The sequence below is a fragment of the Perca flavescens genome, chromosome 4 (genome assembly GCF_004354835.1).
Source record: "Perca flavescens isolate YP-PL-M2 chromosome 4, PFLA_1.0, whole genome shotgun sequence".
NCBI classification, from domain to species: Eukaryota; Metazoa; Chordata; class Actinopteri; order Perciformes; family Percidae; genus Perca; species Perca flavescens.
Window position 1 is genome coordinate 39,312,354 of NC_041334.1, and position 19,149 is coordinate 39,331,502.

Genomic DNA, 19,149 nt, shown 5'->3' on the forward strand with positions numbered 1-19,149 from the left:
AAGTTTTTTTTCTTACACTAATAAAATAATAATCCTAAAACTTCCATTTACAGAATTTTTCATTTAAGAAAAGCCGATGAGTTTAGTGACTTTGGCGAGACTTGGAAACTTTAAACTCTGAAAATATAACCATGAGATACATGGTTATCCCGGCACACCAGAGTGCGGATCGGGCCACATTTTTCTGTCCGAGCCCGGCCTGCATCCGACACAGTTAAAATTAGGGCTGTGCAATTAATCTAAATGTAATCGTGATTATGATTTCAGCTCCCAACGATCACAAAAACAGAATAAATCGAGAAAATCTATTATTTAGCTCATTACGTTTTGCAAGTAAACTCTTACTTTCTCTCGTGTTCTGAATGATAAAAATTAAGTTTAAATGGGAAAAGCATTTAGGCAAATTTCACAGTTTTTTTACTGTTGATTTATGTAACTTTTTCCACAGTTTTTTACATTCAATAACTGCAACGTCTTTCCAGAACTCAACGAGTAATCGTGTTAAATTATCGTGATTTCAATATTGACCGAAATAATCGTGATTACATTTTTTCCATAATCGAGCAGCCCTAGTTAAAATCTCATTTTTTTCTCATAATGACACATGTACGTGTGTTTGTGTGGAAAGCTTTTATTAAGCATCTGTAGGAAGGCATTCAGAAATGTCAACAGATGAGCTCATCAGCGCACACGGGACAACAAGCGCACGTTAACACAGGCGCGCACAAGAGGCTCAATAATAAGCGGTTTTAAATTTAAAATGTTCAATGCCTTATCGCGCTGATGTGACCGAACCCGACCCAATATCAATCCTCTACTGCACGGAGCGATGAAACGCAGGCTTTGATTAATGGCCTTCTATCAAACCAAAGTTCAATCTCGAGAAAGATTTCACAGAATTTTAGGGTCAAAAAGGTAAAACACATAGCCTACTGCTTTTAATTATTTTTATATTATTTTTTGTCATTTTTACAGTAAGAAAAATGAAGCTTACCTTGTGAGGTCCCACAACTTGAGGAATATAAGTGACGCTGAACGTCTTCTTGCCCTCATTAGGCTCCACGTTCAGCTGATTGACACACAAAAGCAGATCACATCTATAATTTACACTATTAAGATTTTACCTCTAAAATAACAGTTATAGGAGTATTCGTTTTATAAGGTTTCAGAAAAATGTAGTTTTGTCTTTTGGCAGAGGTCCAAAAAGTTCCTCAGAACTCCGACTTGAGTGTACGTTCTGCGCGTGCGCGAGATGCAATACGTCTCCATAACAGCAGGTGGCGCTAATCTGTGTTGTCGCCCCAAAAAGTGAAAACAGTAAATGAGGGACCATCTCTGTAGACCTGGTTAACACAGAGCACTCTGTGGTCAGTCCTTGTTTCCATCAGAGAGAGGTGATAGTAGTCAAGAAGGATCCCTGTTGTCATTACTCGCTGAACGGAAGAGAATACCACGGCGAGTAATAAGAAGATACTGGCGTTGGCAGCCACTGATTGGCTAGTCAAAGGCTAGCACTCAACCAATCAGATAGGTCATTGAGTCCGACTGCCCACCACGTGTTTCTGAAAACATTTGAAGAGAGAAATAGGCTGTGCAGTTGCTGAACCTGTCTTCATTTCAGATCAACAAAGGTCAGTTTAGGAGATTTCTCGTCATTTCGGGGTTAGGTCTCCACCAATCAGATGGGTCAATGAGTCTGACTGCCCGCCCTCCGACCCAGCAAGTCAGTTGTCATTACTCGCTGAACGGAAGAAAACACCACGGCGAGTAATAAGAAGATACTGGCGTTGTCAGCTCTAGGGTTGGGTACCGTTTGGATTTTTACGATGCCGAACCAGTACTTTTAAAACGATTCCAATTCCTAAACAGATTCTTGAAAAACTGAAAAATGGCATCAAAGAAAGGCTCTTATAGAGTGAAGTTTTTTTTTTTTTTTTTTTTTTAAATGGAATATATCTTTTTAACTTAACAATAAATTTAAGTATTAAAGTACTTAAAGGTATAGTGGAGGATTTTCTTTTTCCAGGTGGATCATCAAGACTATTGGTCCTCCTGGTTGTCAATCATTCTGGTGATATGTTTACGTCCCGAGCTTTCAGGTGTGTGTGTGTGTGGTGAGCTTGAGCTCCGGTTTCAGCCATTCATTGAAGCATTGAAGCTTTTGGGAGAATATTTCACACGCTGGCGTGAGCTAAAAGCACAGGTTGGGCTTCCCACTGATGCCTCGTCGTGAAGTTTCTACTCCACAGGTAAAGTTTGGCTATTTGGAGAAATCCATTTAAAATCACTGCTAGTAGAAGTTGATGTAAGCTAAGCTATGATTAGCAATGCTAGCCCTGGCACAAGTCACGCACCGCGCACACACGGTAAACATCTCGATTTGTGCAGAAAGTTATTTTGGAAAGTAGGCTTGTATGAGCCATGCTGACAGCAACTTGTAAACAGTGCACTCTCGTGCACACGTTTAATAGGCGTTCCCTCTCGGGAGCAGGCAGAGTGTTGCACATGTGCATTTTTTCAAAAAGTACAGAGGGCGGTTCTTTTCTAAAATTCGGGAAAATTCTCCACTATACCTTTAAATATATAATAAGTAGAGATGGCCCGATACCATTTTTTGCTTCCCGATACCGATTCAGATAACTGAATTTGTGTATCGGCCGATACAGAGTACCGATCCGATACCAGTCGTATATTTCATTATGTTTTAACAGCTGTATACTACTATCCCTGTATGGATGTGATATGATTTCTATCTTTGCTGTCGGTCTGGCTCAGGTTAAACTCTTTGTAAAACATGAACAAACACAAACAATTAATGTCGTAGAACTTTCTTTTATTCTCCAGTTCGGTTATAACGGAAAAAGAACCTAAATTAACTACTTTAACGTAGATTTTCTTTAGGGCTTTATTACGTGGTATCGGATCAATGCATAAACTCCAGTACTTCCCGATACCGATACCAGCGTTTTAGGCAGTATCGGAGCCGATACCGATACTGGTATCGGACCCGATACCGATACTGGTATCGGACCATCTCTAATAATAAGTATAGTATTTTACATCCGTTTTGGTGAGCCCAGAGGGGAAAATATGGCATTTCAAAAGCAGCCTACATTTACGGTAGCTAGCTACCGGTAGACTACAGAGAAAGCGGAACCGGGTTTCGGTACCCAACCCTAGTCAGATCTGGCATTCTCGTGCATTGATTGGCTAGTCAAGGGCTAGCACTCCACCAATCAGATCGGTCATTGAGTCCAACTGCCTATAGGCCAATTCAACAAGTCAAATCGGCCGAAATGAACACACCGAACAGACTCGAGTCACCGAGCTCGCCAGACTGTCCCACGGCCGATTATCAGGTTGGTTAGGTCAGCGCCTTAAGAGAAGGAGAAGAAGAAGAAGAAGAAGAAGGTTCTGTTGGCGTACCTCCTCTCTGGTGCCGTCGGGGTGATCCAGGTAGACGGTGACCTGACCCTGACCGGCGCTGAACGTGTCCACGGTGAACACAGCCGGACGCAGCACTCTGTTCCCCGTCGGCTCAATACCTGCAGAAGAAGAAGATCAACACATACAGTCAGGTTAAAAACAACAACATGCTAGAGCTGCAAAGAGCTGCTTAAATCGATTAGTTGGTTATTAAATGAATCGCCAACTATTTTGATAATCGTTTAATCGGTTTGATTACATTTTTAGTAATGCTAGACAGGAATGTTATCGCAGTCACAATTAGTTCTGGGCCAGGTTCAACCTGCGAGCTCTCTACATCAGGATGCCACCAGCACAATGCTCTCACTCAAATTAATCAGGGGGGGTGTGTGTGTGTGTGTGTGTGTGTGTGTGTGTGTGTGTGTGTGTGTGTGTGTGTGTGTTTCCCTGCTGCCTCTGAAGCCATTTCCAGGTATTTCCTCCTCACAGTTACAGTGTGTGTGTGTCTCTGTGTGTGTCTGTGTAAGTATGTATGTGTGTGTAAGTATATGCATGTGTGAGTTTCTTTCTTCAGACTAGCAGCTGCCCACTTCCTCACATTGTTTCCATTGTTTTCCAATTAGCACACACACACACACACACACACACACACACACACACACACACACACACACACACACACTCTTGTTTGGCCGTTGGTTGTGTTTTTAAAAGTAAATTATATGTATTATATTATTAGGGCTGTGCAGTTAATTACATTTCAGATCATGGGTTTTGGCTCCTAGCGACCACAAAAACAATGTAATTGAGAAAAACAATTATTTTGCACATTACGTTTTTTTTTTACATAAACAAATTTTTTCTTTTGTTCTCAATGAAAAAAAAACGAGAACAAAATAATTTAAAAAACGGAAATTTCACAGTTCAAGGTGTATTCAGTGTTTTTTTAAATTCAAAAAATGCAAAATCTTTCCAATAGTCAATGTTAAATAATTGGGATTTCAATATTGGCCAAAATAATTGGGATTATGATTTATTTCATAATTGAGCAGCTATATATATGCACTGCGTGTGTGTGTGTGTGTGTGTGTGTGTGCGTGTGTGTGTGTACCTGGTCCGTATGCGCGGGCCTTCTTGGGGTTGAGTTTGGGCTTGAGTGGGGCTCCTGGCTTCAGTTTGGCTTTGGGGAACTGAGACAGGTAGGTCATCATGGACTGTTCATCAGCACTGGGATCAATCATCTCCTCTGGAGCCATCACCTGCACACACACACACACACACACACACACACACACACACACACACACACACACACACACACACACACACACACACACACACACACACACACACACACACACACACACACACACACACACACACACACACACACACACACACACACACACACAGACACACACAGACACACTTCAGGTGTGTTTTATACCTAAAGACCCCTTAAAGCAGACTTGGACTGCCAGTGTGAACGTGGAACTCTTGGTTTCAGGTCTTCCACCAGATGTTGCTCCCATTCAGCCACAAGACCATCGGTGAGCTCCAGAACCTTCCGCAGATTTAGGCTACATTTACATTGCTACGTTTTGGTTTAAAAAACAAAAAGGTCTTTTGCTACGTTCACACACACCTCGCATTCACACTGCTCTGGCGTTTCATGGACCCTAAACCGTAGAAAGTGGAAAACACTCTGACCCCGTTTAGGTCAAACGGAGATCTTTGGCCACCTGATTGGGTCACGATGTCTCTGAGACTAGCTACTACTAACTACCAGCAAATTGCACGCCCAGTATTACGAAAATGTTGACGAGATATGCGCTTTGGGCGTGTTAAAAACGGAAATTAGTTCTTCTACCGCACTTGTGTGCATAGAGATCACTTTTGGCTCAGAACTCAACACTCTCCTTGTCCTGAAGAAAACGAAAACAGATTTTATCACATGTGCCTTTTGTTTAGACGGTGATGGCATTTTTGGGGCTTAAAAACGCAAATAATTCAAACCACCCTCCAGAGTGAAAATCTTAAAAAACGCTCCACCGTCGCGTTCCTGTTTAATGGGTAAAAACGCTGTGTGTGTGTGTGTGTGTGTGTGTGTGTGGGTGTGTGTGTGTGTGACCAACTATAGGGGGTGATAGACAGATGGTTTATCCAATCAGCTAACCAGGAGTTTCGCCCCTTCCCAAAAAACAGAAAGTTCCCAGATGGATATGCCGAGCAAATGTGAAGCGATCCATCTGGTGGAGTCAGGTTGTGTGTGTGTGTGTGTGTGTGTGTGTGTGTGTGTGTGTGTGTGTGTGTGTGTGTGTGTGTGTGTGTGTGTGTGTGTGTGTGTGTGTGTGTGTCATATGCACGCAGATTTCCCCCCCCATAATGCTTGTCTAAACACGGAATAAAAAGTGAGACTTTTGGGTTTTCTCTTCAGATCGTGTCCGTCTAAACAGACTAAAACGTCATTGTAGGCCTCAGCATTAAGATTTCTCTACATTGGAACGAAATGGGGCCCAAATCGGGAACACCAGACCCGGTATGTAGACAGGGATGTCCTGACCTCGGTCTCACTGAGTCATTCTGCTTCCCAGGCTATTTTGGACCATTTAAAAAAACTCGTTAGTGTCAAACCTCGAATGGAATAAACTCCTTTTTCCAGGAAACAAAGATGGCCTAAATTAATGTGACGGTGTGACAGGGATGTTCGTCAGCTCTGTTGTTTCTGGAGGAGACTTCCTGCAGGTGTCAGCTGACTGACAGGAAGCAGAGCATGGCCTAACATAGCCACAAAAACATGTAACTCCAAATGAATGATATCAGAATGAAAGAATGGGTCTTCATAATTACTGCTGATGAGGGGGGCAAAAAAAAAAGTGCTCTAATATCTGCAGAGAACCCTTTATAATATGTTAATAGACCACTTTAAGCAATTATTCAAAGGTTGACATAAATACTTTAATTATTTTCCCGGGAACAGCCATTTGTAAGTCATTATAGTAAATTTTTTCGGTTTCAACTCGAGCTGCAACCTCATAACCTTCTAACACAAGTGTGTAAAAAAAAATGAACTGAGGTTCAGTGAGTTTCCTCGGTTGTGAACATTCAGGAAACCGAACAGCGCCTGGGTGAGATGCTGCCAGCGAGCTAATTCAGAATCATAATCTGCTTTAGTGGTCAGGTTGGCGCAAACAAACAGGGAATTTGACTCCGCTTAATATTAGCTCTCTAAGTACAACATTAACACTCACTTAACATATAAGAATAAAAACAGAAGGACAGTGAGAAATGTATAACAAAAATACTGTTAAGTATACAGTATAACAATACAATGTATTAATAACTATTGAAGAGAGGGAGGGAATAGTGCAATATCAGTATAGTCTGAGATTTAAGATTTCCGTTTCAGAGTTGCAGTTCAGTGCAATGGTCAAATATTAATAATTAAACAATATTGTAATCGTAAGGTTGAAAATATACAGTACAGGCCAAAAGTCTGGACACACCTCATTCAATGTGTTTCCTTTTTATTTTCATGACTATTTACATTGTAGATAACTGTAAATAAGTGAAAACATGTCTTATATTTTAGATTCTTCAAAGTAGCCACCCTTTGCTTTTTTTGATAACTCTGCAAACCCTTGGTGTTCTCTCAATGAGCTTCATGAGGTAGTCACCTGAAATGGTTTTACCTTCACAGGTGTGCCTCGTCAGGGTTAATTAGTGGAATTATTTCCCTTATTAATAAAAAAGCAAAGGGTGGCTACTTTGAAGAATCTAAAATATAAGACATGTTTTCAGTTATTTCACACTTTTTTGTTAAGTACATAATTCCATATGTGTTCATTCATAGTTTTGATGCCTTCAGTGAGAATCTACAATGTAAATAGTCATGAAAATTATACCCAACCCTAGTGCTAAAATGTTCAATAAATACAATTTAATTGGCTTTACTTTATATTTTACTTCATTTTTTTTAAAATAAGAGTGCAGGAGTTAACAGCTTCATGAATGTCTACCTTTCTAATACCACAGCCCTTTGATAAATTATATTGCAATGACAATATCTGTAAGTATGTAGAAATATGAAAGCATACCTTCTAACCCCCAATAAACTTTACCGAGATTAATTATCCAAGTAAAGGGTGTGATATAGGTTAAAAAGTCCCACTGAAGAAGCAGATGTGGACTCTTACCTGCGGGATGCCCAGCCAGTCATCAGCCAGCTGCATGGCTTCAGTGGCATTCTCCACTGGTTTCACTGGATCCCAGGTCTCCCAGTCTGGACACAGGCCTGCAAACGAGACACACACACACACACACACACACTGTCAACCACAACAACTTACAGAGTAGAGTTTAGATTTTCTGCCCGAGGCCAGCCCGATATTTCCCGCCACTGTCCTCAGGCCAGGCCCTTGATCAAGCATTTGTGTTTTTGTAATCATTACTTTATTAGCATAATTGGGCCTGGGTATATGTCTAAACTGGGCTAAAAATGTTTTATTTATAGCTCCTTTACACCTATGTGACGCACATTGTACGTGCGTAACGTGGTGCATGTCTCTACAGCGCGTGGACAGCCAATCACAGGCATTATTAGATCTTGGTACAAGCATGCTGTGTGTTTATTGGCTCACCGATGCGGATGAGATTGAAATTAAAAATTAAATTGTTCAATACTCAATACTAGACAGACAGACAGACAGACAGACAGACAGACAGACAGACAGACAGACAGACAGTACCTGGTGCACAGCTGTCTACCAGTGCTCCCAGTGCCTTGCCATTCCTCCAGTCTTGGCTGAAGTTGTTGATTGGCAGATCAGGGATTTTGTGTTGGATCCAGCCCAGCAGACGCTGCTTAGGGGTCTTTGACTCCGCCTGAACAAACAAGCACCGACAAAGTCAGTCAGCTTTCTAACAGTGGTAACTTTTATATAGACCTTAGTGGTCCTCTAATACTGTATCTGAAGTCTCTTTTATATAGACCTTAGTGGTCCCCTAATACTGTATCTGAAGTCTCTTTTATATAGACCTTAGTGGTCCCCTAATACTGTATCTGAAGTCTCTTTTATATAGACCTTAGTGGTCCCCTAATACTGTATCTGAAGTCTCTTTTATATAGACCTTAGTGGTTCCCAAATACTGTATCTGAAGTCTCTTTTATATAGACCTTAGTGGTTCCCAAATACTGTATCTGAAGTCTCTTTTATATAGACCTTAGTGGTCCCCTAATACTGTATCTGAAGTCTCTTTTATATAGACCTTAGTGGTCCCCTAATACTGTATCTAAAGTCTCTTTTATATAGACCTTAGTGGTCCCCTAATACTGGTCTTGACCAACTGCCTCTTTGCTCATTTGAAAGCCATGATGCGTCTCTCTCTCTCTCTCATGGGGGGGCCAAATTCTCTGGCTGTGCAAAGCAGAGAAAGGGGAGGTAACCTTTCCCTTTATGACCTCATAAGGAGAAGATTCCTGATTGGTCCATCTGAGCTTTCATTTTCTCAAAAGGCAGAGCAGGATACCCAGGGCTCGGTTTACACCTATCACCATTTCTAGCCACTGGGGGGGGGGCATGGGCAGGCTGGGGGAACTCATATTAATGTTAAAAAAAAAACTCATAAAGTGAAATTTTCATGCCATGGGACCTTTAATGCCTATTCTTGTGTGAAGTCATGAGATGAACGTTCGATAGTAAAAACTTGAACCTTTAAAAAAACCTTAAAGCTTTGAGCTTGAACCTCCTTTTAACTGTCTTTTATATATGTTAAAAATGTTTTTACTATTCTTACCTACGTTGTGCAGGTTTTTAATACACCTAATATTCTTTATTTGCTTCTTTTTTTTTAAACTGATGTTTTTATGACTAGTCTGTTTTATTTTGTTTTGTGAAGCATTGTAACGTGGATTTTGAAAAGTGCGTTATAAATAAAAAAGCTAATAAATGAAGGCTTTTTTGGCCCCCGATCCGATTTTTTTAAATATTGAGTCTCCATCCAATACTTGTATTTGCCTAGATAACAGAACTGCACATTTTTTTGTTTACAAAAATAACCAACAACAAAGTAACTAAAAGATGTGTTCAGTTAATACATTTAGCTTAGTGCAGCTAGAATTTAATTTTGCAGAATGTACTGACGGAAATGATCGGAGTAAGGTGATCGGGCTGACTGTCGATCCCAGATCAGTTCAAAAATGCCCATATCGGCTCCGATCTGATACTCCGTGATAATCCCTACGATTAAAAACTCAGCTGGGTTTGTTACCTCTTCATCTTCGCCCTCCCACACTGGCATGGAGATGGAGTAGTGCAGAATCAGAGTCCAGACCAGACCCAGGATCAGCTTCAGGTTCCCATCCACGATGGCTTTAGAGTCTGAAGGAGAGAAACAGACAGACCTGAGATCAGATACGAGTTGTGTTCAAATACACCCACAACTTAACGTCTACAAAACCAATTCCCTAACCAGCATTCAACAGACCCATTACAGCACTGTGTGACTGATAACATGACTTTAACGATAATATTTCATTTCAGTTCCTACAGTCAAAGGCAAAGTAAAGTTGAACTGCAGACACCACAGCTTTAGGCTATGTTTAGATGGAAACGATCTGAAGAGAAAACGCAAAAGTGGCGTTGAGTTCTCACTTTTTATTCCGCGTTTATACGAGAATTTTAGGGGGGAAATCTGCGTGTGTGAGAGTCTATGTAGTATGCACGGCAGACGGCTAGGTGGTGGCCTTCCTTCCACTTCTCTCTCTGGAAGCGCCAAGAGAACTACAAAAGCTGGACAGACGAGGTGGTGGACACACACACACACACACACACACACAAACACACACACACCTGTATTACTATCTTTGTGGGGACTTGTCTTTGACATAATGCATTCCCTAGCCCCTTACCCTAACCTTAACCATTACAACTAAATGCCTTACCTTAACCCTTACCTTAACCTTAACCATTACAACTAAATGCCTAACCTTAACCCTTACCCTCACCCTATGCATTTCCTAATTCTATCCCCTAATCCTAAAACCAAGTCTTAACCCTCAAACAGCCCTTTAAACTTGTGGGGTCCAGCATTTTGGCCCCACAAAGCTGTCGGGACCTCACAAGTATACTGTATTCTCTGGTTTTTGGACCCCATGAATATAGTAAAACAGACACACAGACACACACACACACACACACACACAGACACACACACACACACATACACATACACACACAGGAACGCGACAGTGGAGTGTTTAAGATTTCCACTCTGGAGGATGGTTTCACTTTTATGAGTTTTTAAGCTCTAAACAAAAAGGCACATCTGATAAAACATATTTTGTCATTTTCACCCGCGAGAGTAATCGTGTAAACAGGGCCCGAATCTGCTGCCACTTCTGATCAACCTGTTTGGCCTCCCAGCCTAAAGAGTCGCAGTTTATTCACAGACTGGGATAAAAAAAATAAAAAAAAAGTGCAGCACTGAATACAAACCTGCTCCAAGAACAGAGTGCTGCAGGGTAACGTTACTCATTAATCTGACCTCACAGTACCAGCTGGTCCCTCACACCAACACACCATACCACACACACACCACACCCACACACACACCAACACACACACCAACACACCACACACACACACACACAAAAGCCAAGTTCAGAGTGAAGCACACATAACATTCCAGTCATTTTTAATCTCTCCCTCTACATTTCTCCTATAATAACATATTCTTTAAAAAGGGAAACACAGACATTAATGAGAATTTGCTTCAGACACAAGGGCAGGGTGAAAATACGGTGGGTGAATTACTGGAATTGTTGGGTCTTTGTAAATTATAGAGTGTGGTCTAGACCTACTCTATCTGTAAGGTGTCCTGAGATAACTCTTGTTATGATTTAATACTATAAATAAAATTGAATTGAATTATGATGGGGTCCAGTTTCAAAATAATCAGATAGCTAAAAGTGGTACTACTTAAAATAAGCAAAAGACGTTAGGGTACCGAAACTGCGCCTTCGAACTGTACCTCTCATTCACCCAATCACACGCCAGTGGCCACAGGCTACCTGACCAATCAGGAGCACCTTGGAGTTAAGAGTCTTGCTCAAGGGCACTTTGACTCTATGTTTAGAGGACAAGCTGCTGTACCTGCTATAATGCAATCAACATTTCTGTCAGTGTAGGAATCCTGTGGAGAGCTGGGAGCAGGTATGTGATTGGTCAATGTAGCGAGCTAACGGGAGTGCATGCATGCACACACACACCCCTCAGGAATGTTGAGAAAGGAGTTACTTGTTAAATCGGTTTTTAAACACAATCACCTCACTCATATATGTGGCTTTTTTTGTTGCTTATTTACCTTAACAGTTAATAAGCCTATATTCAATTTCATTAACACTTATTTCAAAATGGTAGCAGAGGCGAGGCTCCTCCACTACAAAATGCTGCTGGAAACTAACTAAATATATAACTAACTAAATATATAACTAACTAAATATATAACTAACTAACTAAATATATAACTAACTAAATATATAACTAACTAACTAAATATATAACTAACTAAATATATAACTAACTAACTAACTAAATATATAACTAACTAAATATATAACTAAATATATAACTAAATATATAACTAACTAACTAAATATATAACTAACTGTCTGTGCGTCTCTGTGTGTGTGTGTGTGTGTGTGTGTGTGTGTGTCTGTGGGAGTGTGTGTGTCTTTGTCTGTGTGTGTGTGTGTGTGTGTGTGTGCATCTGTGTGTGTGTGTGTGTGTGTGTGTGATCCTGTAATCCACCTGGTGAATTTGCTGCTCTGCTTCACTGTCAGCAGACCAGCTGGGGTCCAAACATGTTTCAGCAGCTCTCAGGTTTAGGTGGAGCGTTGAGAGACTGTTGCCTCACCCACGGGTGACACAACACAACACACATCCAGCCTTTAAAACACACACACTCACACAAAGGAGAGGTTGCAACATCCTACTCTCTTGCATTACACACACACTTTCCTCCCTCCTTTCTTTTCCTCTCCAAGGTTGACCTGCCACACCTGTGTGAGAGTGTGTGTGTGTGTGTGTGTGAGTAAGTGTGTCACCGCCAGCTGCCTCTCCAGCAAACATCCTGTCGGTGAGCAGTGCTAGTCAGTGGCCTTTCTCACACACACACACACACACACACACACACACACACACACACACACACACACACACCTAGTTTATGGGCTCTATCTTGCACCCAGTGCAGCGCAAAGCCCGACCCAAGAGTCTTTGCTAGTTTAAGACCGACCCAGTTGTCAGATTCCCCATCCAGCGCCCACTTCTTTTAAATATCAAATGCACCTGCACCCATCTGTGGCCCATGGGCGCGCTGGTCTTACAGGGAGGTGTGTTCAGGTGCATTTTGGGAGTATTGCTATCTTGAGGCAGCAGGAAGTGATCACACCATTGACCAACTAAAACCTGGTCTAAAGTCAATAACGCAGCATTTCATTGTTATTTTAACAGTGCATTGGTAAAATGCTGCTAGGCTCATGCACACACACTATGCTTGTTACACACACACACACACACACACACACACACACACACACACACACACACACACACACACACACACACACACACACACACACACACACACACACACACACACACACACACACACACACACACACACACAGGGTGTAAATCCTCCATCATAACAGTAATTCTCCAAGGTCCAAACGCGCCTGGCTTTTAAAGGGAATGGGAGATGATCTCTGATTGGTTGATGAATGGGAGATGATCTCTGATTGGTTGATTGCATGTTACGCCCTAAAACACACCTGTGATTGATGAAGACACTAAGGACAACCCTTTAGGACCAGGCGCCCGGCACACAGACCCTCTTTACAGCCGTCAAACGAGATCGTTAAAATATGGCCCTGCAGCTCTTAATTGGTATTTTTGTACCTTACCTTTAAGCAGCTTGTTTTTGTTTCCCTCCCTCCCTCCCTCCCCTCTGGGACAGTAGTTTCTAGTTCTAACCTTTTTCAGCCTGTGGCCCATTAACCCAAAGCACTTTCTATTTTTGACCCATTGTCACCATGTTGCATAAGTCTCTGGGTTATGAGCAGGTCAAAGGTCTTGTTTTAATGAATAAGGGGGGGGAGGGGTCGGGACAGGGGCCCTGTGAACATTGTGAAGGTTCTCTAGTAGGGCGGTTACTTTTTCAAAAAGTTTGAATTATTATTATTATTATTATTATTATTATTATTATTATTATTATTATTATTATTATTATTATTTTAGCATTTAAACTTAATTTCATTCAAAACCGTCTGTCTCTGTCTGAGAGAGTGTGTGTGTCTCTGTCTGAGAGAGAGTGTGTGTGTGTGTCTGAGAGAGAGTGTGTGTGTGTGTCTGAGAGAGAGTGTGTGTGTGTCTCTGTCTGAGAGAGAGTGTGTGTGTGTGTCTGAGAGAGAGTGTGTGTGTGTCTGAGAGAGTGTGTGTGTGTGTGTCTGAGAGAGTGTGTGTGTGTGTGTGTCTGAGAGAGTGTGTGTGTGTGTCTGAGAGAGAGTGTGTGTGTGTGTGTCTGAGAGAGAGTGTGTGTGTGTGTGTCTGAGAGAGAGTGTGTGTGTGTGTGTGTGTCTGAGAGAGTGTGTGTGTGTCTGAGAGAGAGTGTGTCTGAGTCTCTCTCTCTCTCTCTGACACAGTTTTGTGAGTAACCAGGCTATCTCCATGGCAGCCTATTGTTCACATACAGGACGAGTGTAAGCGAAAGACAAAGAGAGAGGGAGGGGGGAGAGAGAGAAAGGGTTACAAAAACAAATGCAGTGAGTCAAAACAGTGATAGAAGAAGAGCAAAACAGGAAACACCCTCCAAATTGTTTGTGGTATCCACAGACAGGAGCTCTCGCTGTAATGTGGTAAATATGTTGATATAATGTTAGTCCTTTTACGTGAAATTTAAACAAAATGTTGCTGTTCAGTTCTTAATGTTAACCTGGTGCATTATAAACACATATTTGAGGGGTTGCTTCCTGCTTGTACAAAAGAATCTCTTTTATATCCAAGCAAAACTGGTAATGTAGCTGAAATTTCCCTGACATAATGGATATTGAATTGGAAATTGGGGACCTTGTGAATGGAGAAATCCTTGCCGATACCCAGCCCTAGTCTCCTGAACAAAGACACAGACCTAATGTGAACAACACTGATGTCATGTTCTGGGTCTGGTCCAAAGAACACAACCATAAAATACAGCAGCACGCACACACACACACACCTGGGCAGGTAATGACAAATCCTATCAATCATATCCTTCATGACTTTAAGGAATTTACTGGGGCTGTTAAACACAATGGGTACTTGACCCCGCCCAGCCCAAATAAAGCGAGGATCTCCTGTGAAAGTGGGCCCTGGAGCAGTGGTTTTCAGAGACTGGATGGAGACCCTGACTCATAACCCTTTTCCACCACAATTCGTGTGCGTATATGCGGATTTGTAAACAGTAAGGTAAGTAGGGGAGGCTAGGGCCAGATGTTAGTGAGTGTATGTGGCTTCTTTGGCCAGGGAAAGGGGGATCAGATGAGATTTGAAATTTAAAAAAAAAAAGGTTGAAATAAGACTGTCCTGAGTATCTGGGGACTATGCTAGCCTGGCTCGGCCCTCCTGCGTACTTCAATTTTATTTGTAAGGGACAGTGTGCAATTTAAAACAAATGTAATCCTTTAATACATTGCACCAGAGTGCATCTGTAATCCCACGGAAAGCACAAATACAACAATCTAAAAGCCAAACAATGCTTAATTACTAATGAAATGTACCAGAGTCTCGTAGGGCCAGACTATGCCTATGAATCAGGATCCAGTGAAATAAACCCTGATCCTCTCTTTACTCTGCCAGAATTATGCTGCACATGAGAGTGAAAATTAATTGTGTGAATGTGAAAAAAATGATTTGTGCGCACCAATACGAGATTAGCTAAATGCACGGAATCGGTTATCTAATCTCTCCCGTTTCTTCTCTTTCTTACAAAGAGCAGAATACAAAACATTCAGGTAGCAGCTTTTCCTCATCTTAGCCAGGGCCGAAGACACCAGTAGGCTATATCAGCTGTCACCCATTCACTTTTGGAAGACCCTCCACTGTGTTTCTGTAGTTTCAGCGATTTGTCTTCTCTCCATCGGATTTCAAGATCTATCTAGATATCTTCGATTAGATTCAACTTTATTGCAATTTAGCAGCGTCTAGCTACAGAGCCAATGGAATGAAGCTGACATCCAACCAAAAGTGCAAAAGAAGCCTTAAATACCAAAGTGCAGGTTGAGTACAGTATTCTGTGCAGTTGTGCAGTTATGTAGACGATAGAGATCAATTATGTACAACAGTATAGTTGGATAAATACAGGTTTTCCAGATGACAGGTCTACAGTGACAGATACGGAGTATAGAGAGGTTATGTACAGAGTACCCAAAACTGTGTGTTAGCAACTCAAATATCAATAATTTAACCTTTAAATCGGCTTATATTATCTTACTGCAGAAATATATTGCATCCGTGTAGGCCTATATGCCGGCTGCTTGGTAACCTTTCAGTAGGCTACAGAAATGCCAAACAAGGTTGGAGGACATTTAAAAACAGTGTCTCTATAGGTTACATATTTTGTCCCTCAGAAAACACTTACAACTAGGGCTGTCCTCGACTAAAGAAATTCTTGGTCGACTAACACTTATAGGATTTTGTCGACTAATCGATTAGTTGATTTAATTGACAGAGCTGTGCTCTTTGAGAGGTGGTTAAGACTAGAAAAGCACAATATAAATGTAGTTAATTAACCATCTGTAAAACTGAGTTTCTCCACAATTAATCCTGCAAAAGCACCACTTTAAATCTTGTGTTTACCATAAATGTTTCTTGGAAATAAGTAATTAAGCATGAATAAGCATAAAAAATGTCGACTAAAACCAAAACGACTGATTAGTCGACTAATCGACTAAGAGGTGGCAGCCCTAATTTTATTTTATATATATATATATATATATATATAATATATTTTATATAAAACATTTATTTTTTTACACAGTAAAATGTCCCAATTAGTTTGGATCTTCACCACAATTCTTTAGAAAAATCAAAATCTAAGAGAACCAGATTGTTTGTTTAATCTTTATTTTTTAAACTCCCAAAAAGGCCTCAATTGCCTCAATTGTCTACTTTTCAGTGTTAACATTCAACTACAACCTTTAAAAAAGGCTCATGACTCATGACTGCAGTCAGCTTCTCTTTCATTCAGAGATTTATCTGTCCGCAAATCCATTCACAAAAAGGTCTCCGTTTAATTCAGCCCGGATCTGCGTGAAGTGTTTGAGCCTCTCAGATAAACGTGTGTTTGAGGCCGCTGCAGATACCTGCTGATTTGTTGACCCGTTGCTATGGAGACACAACAATGCCAAGGCAACACGGAAACTAATGGAGATGCGGGGGCTGGGAGGGTTTAAGTTTGCATTGGGAGAGACAAAGAATGTGCTCAAGGAGAAACGGAAAGTGAAGGAGTTAGATAAAATAAGAGAAAGGGTGTGTGTGTGTGTGTGTGTGTGTGTGTGTGTGTGTGTGTGTACACCTGTTTTACTATATTCGTGGGGTCCAAAAACCGGAAAATACAGTACCCCACAAGTTTAAAGGGCTGTTTGAGGGTTAAGACTTGTTTAGAGGATTAGGGTTAGAATTAAGTTATGGTTAGGGTGAGGGTAAGGGTTAAGGTTAGGCATTTAGTTGTGATGGGTAAGGTTAGGGTAAGGGTTAAGGTTAGGCATTTAGTTGTGATGGTTAAGGTTAGGGTAAGGGTTAAGGTTAGGCATTTAGTTGTGATGGTTAAGGTTAGGGAAGGGGCTATGGAATGCATTATGTCAATGATGGATCCCACAAATATAGTAAAACAAACGTGTGTGTGTGTGTGTGTGTGTGTGTGTGTGTGTGTGTGTGTGTGTGTGTGTGTGTGTGTGTAAAAGGTGAATCGGGTAGGAACAAAATGCCTCTCTTATCAGCGTGGCACACCCTCTCTCTGTTGCAGGAAATTACACAATGAGCCAACAGAAGACTACAGAAATAGCTGCTCTGTGATCCCAACAGTCTGCTGAGTCCAGTCAGACTAATAACTAGTGATAGACCGATTTTATCGGCCGGCCGATATATCGGGCCGATATTTGTGTTTTTACGTGTACAGGCGTCCACAGGCAGCTCTGTGTTGCTGGAGACGCTGCACTGCATCGGCATCGTTTATTGGAGCAGTTTGGAGGATTTGGTTTCAAATCTGAACATAGGTTCCAAATTTAAAGCGCCCATATTATGCTCATTTTCAGGTTCATAACTGTATTTTAAGGTTGTACCAGAATAGGTTTACATGGTTTAATTTTCAAAAAACACCATATTTTTGTTGTACTGCACAGCTCTCTCTCACTGCTGCAGATCCTCTTTTCACCTGGTTTCTGTTTTAGCTACAGAGTGAGACCTCTTTTCTTCTTCTGTACTACTTTGATTGCATTCACACATGCTCAGTAGCTCAGATGTAGCTCATGTCAGCTAGCTAACTCTAGAGACAGTAAAAGAAAGCCTGTTTCTCCAACTTCAGTCAGTTCCAAGGCAGGATTAGCTGGGAGACTTCTTCTAAATGAGGGAGCACATGGAAGTAGTTCTTCTGGAGATTATGGTGAACTAGTGTGTGTTGTAGCGGTGCTCTGCTATTGAGAACGACGTAGCTTGCTAGCGCTAACACTATGAGCTAACGGTTGTGGTCAGCCAGCTCGTTTCGGACTGTGACGTCACAGTCCGAGCCGATGTTGACCAGCTCACCAGGAGACTGAAGGCAGGACACATTCAGAAACCAGATCTCACTCAGAACACCATGGATGGATTGTTTTCAAAGTGTGTAGGTGTGTGGAAGCACCAGAGACACAAAAGAACACCCCAAATCACCAGAAAAAGTGATTTTTTCATAATATGGGTACTTTAACATGCGCGAGTTTTGGTGTCCGTAGCGGGCCAGGTGCTTGTTGTGTTGCAGCCTTGGAGCTCAGTAGGCGGTGCTCTAGTCTGGCTTTATTTTACGTTGGAAAAAGCCCCGTCAAACCGCAACCCACCTTTGAATCAAAATAACAGTAGGGCTGCTCAATTATGAAAAAAAAAAATATATAATCACTATTATTTCGGTCAATATTAAAATCGCGATCATTTAACACGATTACTCGTTGAATTCTGAAAAGATGTTGCAATTATTGAACTTAAAAAACTGTCAAAAGTTAAATAAATCAACAGTAAAAAAAAAAAACAAAACATACAACTGAGTTTACTTACAAAACATAATGAGCTAATTAATTGTTTTTTCTCGATTATTCTGTTTCTGTGATCATTATGATCCAAAATCATGATCACGATTACATTTCGATTACTTGCACAGCCCTAAATAAAACTTTCCTCTTATTTGTGAAATAAGCATGTGACCCCAACATGCCTTCATCACACACTGGTTAGAGAAAATTTGCCAAACACAATTGTCACTCATCTGGCGATAGCGATGTGCTTTCCTACGATGTGAATTCAACATTAAGTTGATACATTTAACTATTTTAGAGGCTGTGGATGTTGTTTACTTCATTAATGTGTTTACTGGGTTAATGGACCGAGGATGGAAGGAGGATTCAGGATTCGGTTTCGGCAGAATCTAAAGGAATAC

General features: G+C 41.2%; 1 protein-coding gene across 2 annotated transcripts in view; it reads right to left on the minus strand.

Moving 5' to 3' along the window:
- Nucleotides 1–19,149, minus strand: part of flnba (filamin B a) — a 139,426-nt gene that overhangs the window by 91,882 nt on the left and 28,395 nt on the right. For both annotated transcript variants that reach the window (XM_028576718.1, XM_028576717.1), the window contains exons 2-7: nt 9,697–9,806; nt 8,175–8,310; nt 7,623–7,720; nt 4,538–4,685; nt 3,427–3,545; nt 995–1,069 (exon numbers count right to left, since the gene is read on the minus strand). In XM_028576718.1, coding sequence (XP_028432519.1) covers nt 995–1,069; nt 3,427–3,545; nt 4,538–4,685; nt 7,623–7,720; nt 8,175–8,310; nt 9,697–9,806 — 686 coding nt within the window. The remainder of the gene's footprint in view (nt 1–994; nt 1,070–3,426; nt 3,546–4,537; nt 4,686–7,622; nt 7,721–8,174; nt 8,311–9,696; nt 9,807–19,149) is intronic.